General features: G+C 40.4%; 1 protein-coding gene across 2 annotated transcripts in view; it reads right to left on the minus strand.

The window, feature by feature from the left end:
- PRRX1 (paired related homeobox 1) overlaps positions 1 to 17555 on the minus strand; it is a 78005-nt gene that overhangs the window by 9910 nt on the left and 50540 nt on the right. For both annotated transcript variants that reach the window (XM_020874138.2, XM_020874139.2), the window contains exons 2-3: positions 8967 to 9142; positions 2947 to 3128 (exon numbers count right to left, since the gene is read on the minus strand). In XM_020874138.2, the coding sequence (XP_020729797.1) occupies positions 2947 to 3128; positions 8967 to 9142 (358 nt within the window). The remainder of the gene's footprint in view (positions 1 to 2946; positions 3129 to 8966; positions 9143 to 17555) is intronic.

Genomic DNA, 17555 nt, shown 5'->3' on the forward strand with positions numbered 1-17555 from the left:
ATTCTGACCATACGTAAGCTATTTGCTTTGAGACTTGGTTTCCTCCTCTCTTTTTCCAGAGGAGAGCTGTGGAAGTCAGCAAACTGTCCTCTCTGGCAAAATTGTCTCCTCACAGTCCCTGGGTTGCATGTCTCACTCCTGCCAGGGAATGCCCACATACCCCAGAACATGGGCCTCAGTGGCAGACATGCTTCCCGCATCTGAGACAAATCCTGAATCAAACAGGCATGTTTATGTAGTTTTCCAGTCTTACTCTTTTCACTGTTTTCAATAGAGTAAGATTTAATGTGAATGAAAGCAGGGTTATATGGCCTAATACATTAGACAGAAACAGGGATCATGAGCCCTGGCTCTAACTTTGCGTGCCGAAGGCTTAAATTCGGGCAAGTGTTCAGTCTCTTCTTTGGAACCAGATCAAGGACAAAGCTGCCACACAGGAGCATCCAAGGATTAACCAAGAGAAATGCCTTTTAATGAATGTCACATGTGAGATAACTAATTTGACATAATAGTACCAACAGAAATAGCGAGTTAATTTTCCATAACACAAAAGATCTATCTTTGCTTTTCACCACTTGGTTTTCTTTTATATTTCCTTAACAACACTTATATTTCCTACCAAGCTTCAAAATGTGAGATCATAATGAGTATTTTGGCTCTAAACACAGCAGAAATATCTTTAAGGAACAAAATAATTTTTTGCCACTTTTCGAAATTAATCAAAATATAAACACTTCAGTCAACACTGGGTCAAAAACATAATTGTTGATTAAATTACTGTTTAAACCATCATTTTTCTACTTAAATCTGGAGATTAATTTATCCTTCATACAGAATATGAACAGTCAGATTCTATGAAATTTTTAATTATTTTTTACAAACTCTGTGTCTAAGAGAGAAAAGATATAAAAGTATACCATGAATTGAATAAGAAGTAACTAGATTATATGATTTTAAGTGAAAGGAGCAGAATACAAAATAGTATTTACACTATGTCTATACTATATAAAATACTGAACTCTAATTGCAAAAATAAACACTAGTTATCTCAAGATGGTGGAATTATGAGTGTTTTTTTAAAGTGTATCTAGAATTTCTACACAATCTTTCAAATTAAAATATAACACTTCCCCAAAAAGCATACATAAATTGCATGTTAATAATTTCAGTTGGATGCCCATATACAAAGTATGTATAATGCAGGCATGGGATTTGAACTTCTGCTGAGGTCCAGGTAATCTAGTCTAATATTAAGGTTTTCATCTCCACTATGCAGTATACTGCCTTCCATCTCTCACTGGTAAGGACCACATGACAGCCATCTCGGTTATTACAGCTGGTAAAAAAAAGTTCCTTACTAGGATCCAGGAATAAATAAAAAGGAGCTAAACTTCCTGGTTGTGACCAAATTCAAACCAGAGACTTCAAGCTCTGATTCAAATCCACTTCCCAAACCATTTAATGAGTCTATGAGCTATCAATATTTATTAAAAAAAAAAAACAAACAAACCCACCAAAGCAAGCTTTCACTTATTTAAAAAAATTAAAGAATACGTGATTTTATAATGATCTGAAAAATATGTTTTTAGTAAATCCTTTGGGAGAGGAGTCTAAATTTTAAAAAGGACACACAAATAGGACTAATCTTTTGAAATCAGCAAAGCATACTATGTCTAAGAGCAATAGAAATTTCCAATTTCCTAAGCATAGACCAAAACAAGTCAGGCTAATTTCATAATGGGGAATTTAAAAGAAATTTCCAAATGCATTTATAGCATTTATTTCAAGGAACTGATTTCAAACAGAAGGAATATTTAGGTAAGGTTTTTGCTTTAATTAGATCAAATTCAAAACTATCTGCATTTCACTAATGTTGCATTTCCCACCAGGAACTCAGCATCAACTAGGAGATAATCTCTTACACTTAGTTTAAAACCTCTCTTTAAACGCTTAATTAACCTTAACAATAAAAAGGTAAACAGAAGCATAGTATGTGGTTTGTAAATACTTCTTCCCCTGCTACAATTGGCCAGAGAATACAGAGCCTTGATCTGGTTTCTAAGAGTACTCAGGCTTAGCTTCAAATAGACACTTTAGACTGATGACAATGCATTGGGCACATGTGTTTCAGCTTCCCACTGGCATTAGTCTGTTTTTTTCTGAACAGCATAATCAATGAAAGTTAAAAGCTTTTCCAAGCAATTGAAATAATATTATGTTATTTGCTTCCTTAATATTTTTCACCTTTTAAATATAAAAATTTAGTGAAAACTATACACTGCTTTCATATATATTTTTTTAAACCCACACAAACTAACCCCCAAAGAACTTCAAATAAGTCAACAAGAACTAGCAATAGAATAGGAAAGCATCTTGGATCATAAGACATTCCCACCTATTAATAAAGATCTATGGCCATGAGAGTGATCTGAATGATCTTGGGTTTTTTCCCTTCTCTCTCTGTCTCTTTCCTTCTTTTTCCCCTTCCTTACTTCTTTTCATTCCACATCAGTTTTATTGTGAAGTTTGCCTTTGGTCCTACACTTAGAGCCTTATGTGTTAAATTCCTACTTGCGTATAATCCAACCAATCTATCCAATTTGGAAATGGAATAAAGTTTTGTTCCAGAATGATTGCAAGAGGGACTCTGGGCATAGCTCAACGATCTTTTCTTTTAGATTCTTCCCCATCTTTGAAACCTTTGCAATAGTTCCTGAGTCCAAGAGGAGACTGCTGTTGGCCTGCCCCTCTCTCTTCTGCCCCAGACCCTGCTCCTGGGGCAACTAGTGATCTCCTGTGAAAATCTGGGGATGTCAGCAAGTTGAATGTCTCTGAAGAGGTTAACCCAGTAAGAAATGTCAGCCAGCTGCACAAGCAGCTTTGAATGTGACCAACCGTTGAGAAATGTGTGGAGGTGGAGCAAGGGAGGGTGGGCCAGTCATTCACCTGTACGGAGAGGCCGTCCCCCAGGAGAGATAATCAGTGGGTCTTGGAGCAGGACGAGGTACGATGGGCTGCTCCACAGCAGTCACGTCTCCTGAGTAGGATTTGAGGAGGGAAGCGTTTTTATTGGCCAGCATGGCTCTCTCATTCCTGCGGAATTTGGCTCTTCGGTTCTGAAACCACACCTGGAAGATTGTCGGAAGGAGAGAAGGGCATGAGGAGGGAGAGGAAAAACAAAGGAGAGGTTCCATGAATAAACTCCTGGTTGATTTTTACCATATAACACCTTCCCAAGGAAGATATAGGCTAAGCATGGAATTCTTCTTAGAACAACAGAAAACATGCCATAATCCTTCCCCAGTGGGCCCTGTTCCAGGGCTTTTAAGAACAAAGACTAAGAGGTGCTTCCAGTGATCAGGCCACCAGATACGGGATCCATGACGAACCCATTTGACAGCAAATTGTGGATTATAATTCCTCTCAGAATTATAGTAAATAGAAAAATCTCATCCAGACTTCTGCCACAGGTATAGTGATATTTTTAAAGTTTCTTCAAAATTCTTCAAAGGGCGGAAACATCATCTGCTTTTATGATACTTATTGGATATTTAAAGAAAGTCTCCCATCTTCCCAAAAGTAGACCCTGCTTTAAGGATTTCAGAAGCAAATAGTTTATCTGGGAGGTGCAAGGAATAACCACAGAAGAGGGAGGAAGTAACAGAAGAAAAGCAACCTCTTAACTGGTGTGCTACTGACCCAGCTGTCTGTGGGCGCTTCGTCCTTGAGAGACCCTAAGGATAACACAGGGCATACACCTCCCACTGCAGGGGTGAGAGAGTTGTGGATTCATACATTGGCCCCTGTCAGTCACTGGTTAATGTTCCAACACTTCTGGCATGTCTCCTGAAGTTCTAGAAAGAAACTTGTGAAACAGAAATTCAGATACTGAAAGTTGGAAGCTGGTTGGAGTATATTTAATTGCTGGCTTCCAGGGAAATGGGCAGCACTGATACCATTGATGACAGCTAATAAAAACTGTACCATTTATTAAGTGATACTAGGGCTAGGAATTTATACAAACATGTTACCTACATTTTTTATACTTATGACAATTCCCAACAGGTGTTATTATTTCTATTTCAGAGTTGAGAAAACCATTTCAATGAGATGAAAGACTCTGTTGAAGTTCACAGAAGTAATAAATGGCTGAGTTTTTGAGCTCAAGGACATCTGACTCATGATCTTACAATTCTTCTGTACTGCTGTGGAATTTTATTCCTTCATTTACTCATTCACAAAGTCCTAGTGGAGACTGCATTCTAGATCCTGGCCTAAATATTGGGAATGGAGAGATAAGACTTACTCTCTGCTCATAAGCAGCTCACAATCTACTAAAAGAAGACAGACATGTAAATTTGAAAGACAGCAATACAAGAATTTCAGGTACAGTTATGGAAAGGCATGACAAATGTGGGAGAAAGAAATCCTATGGTGCAGAGTGGGATAACTTCACAGTGCTAGCTGGCAACATTCACATAGAATACCATGTGATTGGTGCCCCATGGAAGGCCAGGGTACAAATCAGTAGAGGAAGAATCTTCTCTGGTTTCAGCTCTTTTGTTTCTAAGGTGTCCTTCACATTTCTATTAGAGTTATCATTTTAAATGCAAATATAATTGTATTAGTGCTTCTCTTTAGCTTTCTATAATCCACTGACTCTCTCTGCCACCCACAGAGTAAAATCAAAATGTTTTATCAAACATATCAAGGATAATATCTTATCTTTATTCTAGAACAAAGATGGTTCAAGAATTAGCTCATTGTCCATCGGTTCAGCCACATTCTGTATCACTTGGCCCTCACACACTGGTGCTTCATCATTTCAGATCTTACTCTGGGGTTAAGACTCCCAAATGTATTTGGCTATTTTCCCACCTATATGTATTCACACTGAATGTTCTGTCTGCAGTATTCTCCCCTTTTATCCAGGCGCCAACGACTTGTTTTTTTAAGGTTTAACTTGAACATCACCTTCTTTGTGAAATGTTAAGAGTGGAAGGAACGTGACTTTATAATCTAACAGAGTTAAAGAAAAATATTGGCTCCATGACTTAAAGATTTGTCCTTGGATAGATAGTTATATATGTCTCTGATCCTTTGTCTCACAATCAAATAAAGATGATAATACCAACTCACAGGTTGTTGTGAGACTTGGCATAGAATGGCTACTCAATGTTCATGTATTCTCTTTTTCCCCAGGCATATTTAATCAGTCCTTCCTCTGATCTATCACTAATTCTTGAACATTCCTTTAGTGTAGGAATCACCTTATGCTCTGATAATAGTATGATCTGCACATTTGTCTGCTCTGCTCCCAGTCTGGAACATCTTTGAGGAAAGAGCCAGTGTATTATTTATCCCCAGCAAAGCAAAACCAGTTCCAAGAGAATAACAGATGCTTGATAAATATTTGAGAGGAAAAAAAGACAGGGGAAAAATGAGATTGCAAAGATGATAAGATATGGCTTCCATCCAAGAGAACTTCACAGTCTAGCTGGGGAAGTTGGCCTGCGTACAACTCAATATAATACACGTCATGTTGTGATAAAGGCCATAAATATAAAGAAGGCCAGATTCAGAGGCAGTGGTTTAGACTGGCAAAGGGTAAGTCTTCACAGAGGAAGAATAAAGTCACAAAGGGAGAATTCTGTCCTGCTTACATGAGAAATGTTCACAATTCTAAAAGACTTTAGAATATAGTAGGATGGAAAAGGAAGAAGATAAAATAGTTTCAACATATAAGAATGTCATTTGCTTATTGTGATGGGACCAATTGAGCTCCCTAATTCAAAATTGCTCTTTCACCTTTTTTTGTTAATTCCCAACATTGCCCTGTTCAGGTTCCCTTATTTAAAATTCAGATCACCATGGCAAAAGTGGTATTTTCAGGCATTGTGAGTTATTGACCTAAAATTATTTATTATACCACGGGAGGCCAAGGCTGGGGCATAAAAAAGTATGGGTTTTGAAGGAGAGAGGAAAGGATTTAAGAGCAGAAACAGGGAGCATGTTTGGAGAACTGTGGTGAGCAGCATTGAGGGAAGAGGATGTGGGAAGGCTGACCTCAGAGTTGTGCTTTGGACAGCAGGATGGAGAGAGCAAAACTGAATTTGTGCCTGTGGACCACTCTCATCTGAGCCTTGAGAGACTCCCACATAGTAACACCAGCATCCTCACATCTGCCCGTTCCTAACCTATCCTCGGGGATACCACAGTGCCCAGGCAACTTACCCGTTTGGTCAAAGACATTTTTTTTTCTCCTGGGGAGGACTTTTAGGTGAGTTCCCCATTTCACAGGGACAATGCCTGCACACTGTCTTCAGGCTGAGGCAACCTCTCAGACCCTCGCCCTCAACTCAACAAATATCTCTCAAAGTGTAGGGTTCTGCATACAATCCCTAGCCTCCACACCCTTCCACACCCTAGCCCAAGTATCCCATCAAGAGAGTTGTCATTTGCAGAAAGAAATCCTTCAAGCCCAGGGCCTACCCCGGTGGCTCAGGGATGAAGATTCCACCTACCAAAGCAGGAGACACGGGTTTGATCTGTGGTCCAGGAAGATCCTACATGCTGCAGAGCAACTGAGCCCGTGCACCACAGCTATTGAGTCTGTGCTCTGGAGCCCACGTTCCCCAAAAGAAAAGCCAGTGCAATGAAAAATCCATGCACTGCTATGAAGAGTAGGCCCCACTCTCTGCAACTAGAGAAAAGCCTGGGCAACAATGAAGACCCAGTAGAACCGAAAGTAAATAAATCTTTAAAGAAGTATTTTTCAAAAAGAAATTCTTCTGGAATTGAGCTGCAGGAGTTGCTTGTATATTTTGGAGATTAATCCTTTGTCTGTTGCTTCGTTTGCTATTATTTTCTCCCAATCTGAGGGCTGTCTTTCCAGAAAAATAAATGACCCAATCAAAAAATGAGCCAAAGAACTAAACAGACATTTCTCCAAAGAAGACATACAGATGGCTAACAAACACATGAAAAGATGCTCAACATCACTCATTATCAGAGAAATGCAAATCAAAACCACAATGAGGTACCATTACACCCCAGTCAGGATGGCTGCTATCCAAAAGTCTACAAGCAATAAATGCTGGAGAGGGTGTGGAGAAAAGGGAACCCTCTTACACTGTTGGTGGGAATGCAAACTAGTACAGCCACTATGGAGAACAGTGTGGAGATTTCTTAAAAAACTGGAAATAGAACTGCCATATGACCCAGCAATCCCACTTCTGGGCATACACACTGAGGAAACCAGATCTGAAAGAGACATGTGCACCCCAATGTTCATCGCAGCACTGTTTATAATAGCCAGGACATGGAAGCAACCTAGATGCCCATCAGCAGACGAATAGATAAGGAAGCTGTGGTACATATACACCATGGAATATTACTCAGCCATTAAGAAGAATTCATTTGAATCAGTTCTAATGAGATGAATGAAACTGGAGCCCATTATACAGAGTGAAGTAAGCCAGAAAGATAAAGACCAATACAGTACACTAATGCATATATATGGAATTTAGAAAGATGGTAACGATAACCCTATATGCAAAACAGAAAAAGAGACACAGATGTATAGAACAGAATTTTGGACTCTGTGGGAGAAGGCGAGGGTGGGATGTTTTGAGAGAACAACATCGAAACATGTATATTATCTAGGGTGAAACAGATCACCAGCCCAGGTTGGATGCATGAGACAAGTGCTCGGGCCTGGTGCACTAGGAAGAACCAGAGGAATCGGGTAGAGAGGGAGATGGGAGGGGGGATCGGGATGGGGAATACATGTAAATCCATGGCTGATTCATGTCAAGGTATGACAAAAACCACTACAATATTGTAAAGTAATTAGCCTCCAACTAATAAAAATAAATGAAAGAAAAACAAGAAATTCTTCAATCTCAGACTGAACACAGATTTACAAACAATAACTTATTAGGGAAGACAAGCCTACCTCCAGCAATAAGGAAGATAATCAAATCTGGACTCTGAGCAGAGATAGCAAAGCACTGCTTGAAAAAGCATGTAGCCAGAGGACTTGTTTATGTATTTATTTAAAACCTACTGTAATGCTTAAAAACATGAACTCTAGATCTGCATATGTGTCTTCAAATTCTAGTTCAGCCCCTTCCTAGCTGTGTCACATTATACACAATCCTTTAATCTCTGAGTCTCAGTTTCCATATCTGTCAGATGAATAATATTATCCACCTCACTGAATTGGGGTGAGGATTAGACAGATCAGTTATGTAACTAAGGACACTGGTTAGCATACAAGGGCTCAGCTCGTATTAGTTATTATTATCATCATTATTATTCCTAATCACAGATTGTATTACTTCTAGATGTCTGGCTTGTAGTTGATGAGTCATGGCATTAATATTTGAAAGAATTACTATTCTCTTTTCACCTTGTTTTACATGCACTTACCCTTCTTCACTTCACAGAAACACAAAATCACCTACTTAAATGTGCTCTTAATGCAGTTTCTAAGTTCAACGTCTTTGATGTGTTCATTCCCCACTGCCATCCATGTCCATCACTATAAACATGTTTCTTGAAGATTTGGACATTCCCAAAGTCTGAGGAGGAAACCTGAGGTGGGGGGACAGAGAGTTCATCTCTTTGACCACCCGACTGCTCAAGTTGAAAGCTGGGGCAAGGTGGTGGGGAAGGTGCAGAGTCAAATCCTCTGATGGACAATGTTTATAACATGAATCTGGAAGGGTGGGAAACAGTGAGAAGCGTGAGACTGCTAGCAAGGCATATTCTGCCCTACCGAAAGGCCTTCACTTTGATTTTTAAAAATATGCTTCTGCCAAAAGAAACACAATCAGAAACTGATTCTGTCCTCATGCTGCCCATTTATAATCCTTACTATCAGCTCTGGTCTGAAACCTACAAGTGGTGTTTTTCAACAGTCTTCAGAGACGTGCCTTTGAGGCGGGGAGTACTCTGGTTACCTGCACTCTGGCCTCAGTGAGGTTCACCCGGCGGGCAAGGTCTTCTCGCACAAAAGCATCTGGGTAGTGTGTCCGCTCAAAGACACGCTCCAAAGCCTGCAGCTGACTGCTGTTGAAGGTTGTCCTGTTCCTCCGCTGCTTTCTTTTCTTCTTTTCCTCTGAGTTCAGTTGATCATCTGGAATACAAGAAATTGATGATAAAGGAGCTAAAGTCACGTCAGAGGTCTGGTTTATACTTCTTCACTGTATATCTACAGTGAAACTGTTTCCTTGGCTCCCATGCTCATCAAAGTGCTAGGACCAAATGCCACTTTCCGGGTGCAAATACAGGTTTTAATGCCATCAAGTTCATATACCAAGAACCCACAGTAGTTTTGATGTTTGTTGCTTCTAAATCTTCAACCAGACCTTAACTCTCAGAGAGATCTTTTCATATGCTCCTTGAAGCCTGTTTTGTCAAAGAGGGCTAAAGAAATATTTTACTCCTTTCTATATTCTCTGGACATCTCCAGAGATGGGGAAAGGAGAAGAGGTTGCTTTGGACCTCATTTGTCTTAGGTAATACTATGTTCATTCACACAGTTTCATAACCGAGGAGCTGAACAATTCCCTGGTTATGTCACCTCAACAAACTCGCATCAACACAAATGCAGTTATAGAGGAAAAGCTATATTCAAACAGATTAGAAGGATTTCTGTTTTTCCCATGCATCTTCCTGGAAAAAACAAACAATTCCTCACTGTGTGTGTTCACGGTTCCACGCTGTTGCTGAGTTAGGCGTCAAGGGCATCAGCTTAGATCAGGGCTAGTGCTACAACACCTCCCCACCCCAGCTGACGCTGACCTGGAATTCACTAAGAACTCAAGAACAGTCCTGAAAGACCTCTGAACCAGTTTCACCCCAAATTTGAGCTCTAGGGCTTTGAGGTCTTAGGAACCCTTGGATAATCATGCCCTCAAGTTTTTAGCCATCAAGATTCCTCCTTGATTTTTTCAGAGTTCCCCCAAAGGCACTGTGGCCAGCTGGTCGTCCAGCCTGCCCAGGGCTGTAAGGGAGTCGGGTGCTGTGTCCGGCTGCCCTCCCTCGGTCCAGCAGGAACGATGGACATGTGGAACTGAGTGGGATACCAGCTGTGCTAGCATCGCTGTCTTAGCCCTCACGCTCACACCCAAGGCACCGCAGAGCCCTGCAGTACTCAGAGGTTTGCAGCTTGAGCTGCTCAGGCCCAAGTCACATGCTCGGCCTGATGAACCAGACTCACCCTTCCAATCGCTTTCCCCACTCATCTCAAAGGAAAATACGAGGAGTGAGAGTGAGGATGGAGGGAAAGAGAGCATGGCCACTTGTTCCACATTCAATGGAAGTAGCTCTCAAGTTGCTTTTTTTCAACATGTAAATTCTCCTGAGGGCTTCCCAGGTGGCACAGTGATAAAGAACCCACCTGCCAATATAGGAGACATGGGTTTGATCCCTGGGTTGGGAAGACCTCCTGGAGAAGGAAATGGCAACCCATTCCAGTATTCCTGCCTGGGAAATTCCATGGACAGAGGAGCCTGGAGGGCTAGAGTCCGCAGGGTCACAAAGGCTCAGACATGACTGAGCCACTGAACAAAAACAGCAGAAGTCTCCTGACCCTCTGTAACTATGAACACACAAAACACTCATGAAAACTACTAGTGTGACTCCTGATGTCCCACGAAGAATGATCCACACCTGAGCTATAGTATTATTACTGTAGACTGGGGGCATGTTCCAGAGTTGGGTGGGGATTCAAAGTGCAGCTTAAATCTAGGAACTCCCAGCACAGATCTCTCAGTGCCTACCTGAGGCCTCCAAGACTTCTGATGAGAGACCACCTTCTTCACGAGTGCTGCTTCACCAGTGATGCCCTTGGAGCTCAGAACAGAGACTGCTTGTTCCCTCCTGAGAGGTAAAGCACCCATATACAGTAAGTGCTTGCTGAATTTGAGTCCAGGGAAAATGTGAAACTTTCCCTGTCTTGAGGAAACTGTTTCTGTAGGGAAAAAACCATATGATCTCAACCCCATTCCCCCATTCAGTGTCTAAGAAGCTGCTGACATTCATTCTTTCATCTTTATGGGTGTCTTCAGAATTGACCACCTCCCTGGTTCTTTCCATTGTGGTGCCTCAACCACAGAAGGCACTTCTGTGACACTCTCAATAAGAAAGAAGGTCAGGGAGCCCATTATACAGAATGAAGCAAGCCAGAAAGATAAAGACCAATACAGTATACTAATGCATATATATGGAATTTAAAAAGATGGTAACGATAACCCTATATGCAAAACAGAAAAAGAGACACAGATGTACAGAACAGACTTTTGGACTCTGTGGGAGAAGGCAAGGGTGGGATGTTCAGAGAGGACAGCACTGAAACAAGTAGACTATCAAGGGTGAAACAGATCACCAGCCCAGGTTGGATGCATGAGACAAGTGCTCAGGGCTGGTGCACTGGGAAGACCCAGAGGGATGGGATGGGGAGGGAAGCGGGAGGTGGGATAGGGATGGGGAACACATGTAAATCCATGGCTGATTCATCTCAATGTATGGCAAAAACCACTACAATATTGTAAAGTAATTAGTCTCCAATTAATAAAAATAAATGAAAAAAATAAAAAAAGAAAGAAGGTCAGATCAGTGGCATCTTGAGAATGAAACCAATTTGATTATCATGATTTCTGGGAGTGAGTGACTAAACAACAACAGCAACAATCAAAGCCTGGAATATTTCAACAACATCCTTGATTTTACCACCATTTAGCTATTAGAAAAATTACTTTACAATAATGTCAACACTACAGTTCAAACACCTAGGATCATATATCTTTCAGTTGCTGCCTTGCATTTGTATTTTCCTTCATGTTTGAATACATGGAGGCATTCCTATTGCTCCCATTCTCTTTCCAAATCTTTTTGTTTACAGTTCTACATGTCTTGTGCTTCAGGTTTCCCTCTCTCTTGGTCATTCATGCCTTTATGACAGCACCGCACCCACGTTTCATGTTCCTGTTAAACAGAAGTCTGAAAAAATCTTTAACTTCCACACCAACCCCAGGCTGAGGCCAATTAGACAGACCCTGGGCCATTTTAATCATATAAAGGAAATTCCTTATTAATCCAATCCCATGATTTGCTTTCTTTCCTCAGAGGAACTGTTTTCACAGGTATGAGCATAAACTCTAAATCCGTTATGCCATTGGGTAAGCCCATTTCTTCTTGTACTGCCAAACTGTGATGGAGAACAAGAAGGTTTTATGTTTTGTTCTTACTGCTACAACCTGCTACATAATCTCTCAGTAGTTCTTTGAAATCTTCCACTGTTCACTCAAATTCCGCTGACTGTCCACCATAAACCACCGACTCCCCTGACGTGGGGGTAAGGGAAATGGAGAATTATAGTTTATGACAGAGAATAAATAGCTATGATGACCTGAAAGGATTCCAGCAGAAGTTTCCCAGTAAATGTCCTTGTTGTTTTTAACAAATGAAAACACCAGTCCAGATCATGTTGAAGGTGAGAAAAGACACACGGATGACAGGGGTCCAAGGAGTGTGGCTCTGGTAAACATCCTTCAGAGCACAAGTTAATATAATAGGAAGAGACAGTGAGGGGGCAGCAGACACAGCTCAAGCGGCAGCCCTTGGGCTTGTCTGTCTTTGCTCACTAATCACGAACTACGAGCTCCCTGTTTTCCCCCAAGAACACAGAACAGGGTCCAGTACAGCCTCATCAGCGGCATGAAAGGAAATGTGAACATAATAGACAAATGTGAGACATTTGAACACCTGTGATAAAGACTTAGAATATAAACTCTGGTTGAATATAGGGGAGAGAAACTAGTGTATTTTTATTATTGCTGGAGTATTATCTTTCTTGTAAAAACAGCTACTATAAAAGGTCAGTTTAGAAGGATGCTGTTCAAGGATACTGACAGCCAAGTGGACATCAGGAAATGGCTAATTCTTTGGAATTCTAGAAGGGGCTTCCCGAGTGGCTCATGTGGTAAAGAGTCTGCCTGCAGTGTGGGAGACTGGGGCTCGATCCCTGGATTGGGAAGATCCCCTGGAGAAGGAAATGGTAACCCACTCCAGTATTCTTGCCTGGAAAATCCCATGGACAGAGGAACTTGGCAGGCTACAGTCCATGAGTCAGACATGACTGAGCGATCTCTCCCTTGGAATTCTCTGGAATGGGTAGGATCCCTAAAGTGCAGAGTAACCACAGGGGGGTGGTGGTTGTTGAGTCGCTCAGTCGTGTCCGACTCTTTCACAATCCCATGGACTATAGCCCACCAGCCTCCTCTGTCCATAGGTTTCACAGGCATGAATGCTGGAATGGGTTACCACTTCCTTTCCCAGGGGATCTTCCCGACTCTGGGATCAAACTTGTGTCTCCTGCACTGACAGACAGATTCTTTACCACTGGGCCACCAGGGTACATGGATACATATTTATCAAAATTACGTTTCAAATCCAAGGTGTTTACAGATTTTATGGAAGATTATATTATGATTGTGTAAATTTCAAGAACGTAGTTATTGTCATGCTTTCTAACAAAAACAAGCAAAAAAAAAAATAAGGTCACCTGTTTATATTATTAACAGATGAATTTTCACTTGACTCATGAGTCATAAATATTGGCACCACATAAAACCAGAGAAATTATGTAATTCAACCCTCTTATTTTATAGATGAGGTCAATGAGGCCTAGAAAAATGAAGTGATTTGCCTCAAATCACAATACAAGCTGAAACTGAGCCAAAGCTAGAAGCCAGGACTTCTTTTTTCTCTTTAATTTAGGTATAGTTGATTTACAATGTTGTGTTATTTTCATGTATACTGAAAAGTGATTCAGATATATATCTGAATTTTCTCTACATATATTATTTTATATGTAGTACGTATTTTATATATATTATACATATAATATATATAAAATTACATATGTCTGATATATAATATTTTATATATTACATAGTATCTTATATATGCAATATATATAGTATATGTACAATATGTATAAAAGAATGTATACATAATTTTTCATATTCTTTTCCCTTATAGGTTATTATGAAATATGAGTATCATTTCCTGTGCTATGCAGTGGGTCCTTGTAGCTTATCCATTCTATATATAGTAGTGTGGAAGCCAGGACTTCTATTTCCACTGTACTTTTAAGTGCAAATGACAATAGATGCCCCACGTAGGAGTGAGACAATTAAGTCAGAGATATAAGTAAAAAAAACACTACCCTGGGAGAACTCTGTATGGGAAAAAAGTTTTATCCATACTAGCCATATAACGAGGGTCTCAGGAAGGGGGTCCATGTGTTCTACATGTTATTTCTGCCAGAAAAGCCATTTAAAAAAATGCAACAATTCTCATCTAGGACAGCTACTTTGATAGAGATGTTCTTGGATTTCCCTTTTCAAAGGCCTCTGTAAGTCCTTGCTTCACCAGTTAAGTATGTGCAGGGTTACTTTCACACAGTAGTAAACCCTTATCTTCTATCTTCTCCCCACATTCATATTAGCATTTCTTTTTCTTTCCTTTTAGGACACAGTGCAAAATCTGTTTCCTATGACACACTTTAATTCTACTTTCTCTATAAAATTTGCTGATACCTCCAATCCATATTGATTTCTTCATATCTCAATTCCTATACATATTTTAGTGTATAATCAAATTTTTTTTAAAGTATGATTCATTTCTTTCTATGCAAATGTTTTATCACCTCAATGCACTCATGTATTTCTATGAAAAAGACATAAGGTCTTTTGATAAATTAAGTGACAATAAAATTTGGAAGAGTAGAGTATTGTGGTACAGAAGCAATTTCAGAAAATTAGAACCTTGGTGATTTGTGTGTGCATTTGTTGCTCAGTCATGTCTGACTCTTTGTGACCCCATGGACTGTAGCCCGCCAGGTTCCTCTGTCCATGGGATTCTCCAGACAAGAATACTGGAGTGGGTTACCATTCGCTTCTCCAGGGGATCTTCCCAACCTAGGGATCAAACCTGGGTCTCCTGCACTGCAGGCAGATTCTTTACTATTTGAGCCATCAGGCCCCACCCTGGTGATTTACCTAAAGTTTAAGAGGCTGAATCATGTCTGAATTCCAATTAGTCTTTGAACAGCACATAGCAAATAATTAGGTTAACATTATCTTTTTATCCCTGGATAATTTTACCTATGGAGGAAAAAAAACATTCTTTTACCATGTTTCTTTTTTAAATAGCTTCATCATCAGATTTAGAGATGGAGGAGAGCTGTGTGGTTCTGACTCTTCCCTAAATGAAGGAGCTAGTCCTTCATTTTTATTTCCTATAAGATAAGCAGATCTAAGATAATGAATAATTGAAACAAACTGGAGGAAGAGTCTTAAAGAGAATGGAGTTTCCAATGGAATAGGATGTTAGAATACTTATCAAGCTCCTCTTTAGAAAAGAAAGCTCTAAATTCCAGGGAGGAAACCCCTCAGGTTTTCATGGAGAAGTTAAAGAGAACAATAGCTCTGTTCTTGACTCTGGCTTGAAATTCACTCTGAACTTGACTTGGGACTGCTGAAGTTACTCTGAAGGGAGGGTGGAGAAGCCTGGAGGAGGGCCAGCCTCAAGCCTGAGGACCAGACAGCAGACAGTGATCCCTCCTCACCGAGGCTTTGTACTCCCCACTTGGGCTCCAGTTAACTCCCAAAGACCCTGACCCTCTCCCGCTCTGTATCTTGTGGGAGACTTGAGATTCCAAATTGGTCAGCCAAATGTAATTTAAAGGTACAGCAAAAACATATTTTAGGGATAAAATCTGAAGAAAAAAAATGTGTTTCGTATGCCTGAGTCACATCCATTTGAGAAGAAATCTGATGCAAGAAGATAAAACGCCAGCTTCAGTAGCAAAAACCAACCACCACATCAAAGCCTGTCATCTGTCTTTTGGTTGAAAACATGGCAGGCAAGCGGATCTAAAGAGGAGCCCGCTGATCATTTTATGGGCATTGAAGAATGTTTTCAAAGGAACTTATATTGCACAACAACTACTTACTTTAATGGGATTTGTGTGGTTCAGGCCCTGTAACCTTTGGAAAATTGAAGGGAAGTATAATTGTAAAAGCCACTAAAAACTGTTTAGCTTTTATTGCAAGGCTTATGAAAAGCAGTGAGATACAGCTGTGGCATTCATTTGCGTTTCTTTGGTTACACTAAGCTCCAATTCTAATTAGGACAGCATCCTTCTAATAAGTGCTCCGATAAATGGCACATAGGTCCTTCACTGGGATGACTGTAGACTGAGTTTAGCACATCCCAATGACCAAAGCCAAGTTCAGTAGCACATCCATATCTCAGCAGCATACCCAGGATCCTCCACCACTGGATGCCAGCAACTGTCAATAGGGGCCAGGTTTTTTAGCCCAGGGAACTCCACTCCAATGGAGTGGAATGAAACAACACTGCCAGTGTTATGCGGCAACTTGGATGGGAAGCGAGTTTGGGGAAGGATGGATACATGTATATGTATGGCCAAGTCCTTTTGCTGCTCACCTGAAACTATCACGACATTGTGAGTCAATTCCACCTCAATGCCATCTGAGCTACCAGGGATGCCCCACTTATGACAGAAAGAGAAGAGAGAGACAGAGGAGGAGATGGTTGGATGGCATCACCAATGCAATGGAATTAACTTGGGCAAACTCTGGGAGATGGTGGGGGACAGGGAGGCCTGGCATGCTGCGGTCCATACGATCACAAAGAGTCGGGCACAACTTGGCTACTGAACAACAACAAAACCCCAATACAAGATAAAAAATTTTTTAAAAAAGAGAGTGACCAGGTTTCAGCCAGTACAAACGTCCAACTGTACAGCTCTGATTCGTCTTATGGTGAACTATGACATCTCGGCTGCCAGAACTTGAACTTTGCATGATGGTCGTTGATGAGTATATTTTTTCCTTTATCGTCAACTTGGTATACATCGTGGTTTACTTTTAGTCAAGTATGAGTCGTAAACCTTGGATTGTAGCATTAAAACACCTTAAATATTTGGAGAGTATACATTCTTTGCAGAAGAAAATGCTTTAGAAATGTGTAAAATAACATTATTTTGAATGGGTTTCACCCAAAAGATGGATCAGTGACTCTGTGTAAAGTTATAGTGGTTTCATGCAGAGGTAAAAGTTGAAAGCTCTTTGAGTATAGCCAAGTCTCATTTGAAATAGAAAACACCGGTGAATATGAGGCATCATAATAGTGTGTACTGCTCTTCACTTCATCTTACATGTTTCCTTTACCTCTGTAGGAAATCCATTTCCATAGAGTCAAAAATACCAACACAATCCACATTACCTTATCTACTTTAACTGTCTTAAGACATTTTTCTGAAAGGACGGACCAGAGCCTTGAGGATATCTGGTAAAAAGCAAGCCTTCCCATGTGGCCCTATTGGGACTATGTTGATAATTTCTCCCACGCTGTCATTTTCCATGTTACTCTGGGTCTATTTTAGACTTTAATTTCAGAGTACAAAGTTTATGTATTTAATTGAAGCTCTTTCCAATGCTCAGTGAATACAA

Source organism: Odocoileus virginianus, chromosome 11, assembly GCF_023699985.2.
Source record: "Odocoileus virginianus isolate 20LAN1187 ecotype Illinois chromosome 11, Ovbor_1.2, whole genome shotgun sequence".
NCBI classification, from domain to species: domain Eukaryota; kingdom Metazoa; phylum Chordata; class Mammalia; order Artiodactyla; family Cervidae; genus Odocoileus; species Odocoileus virginianus.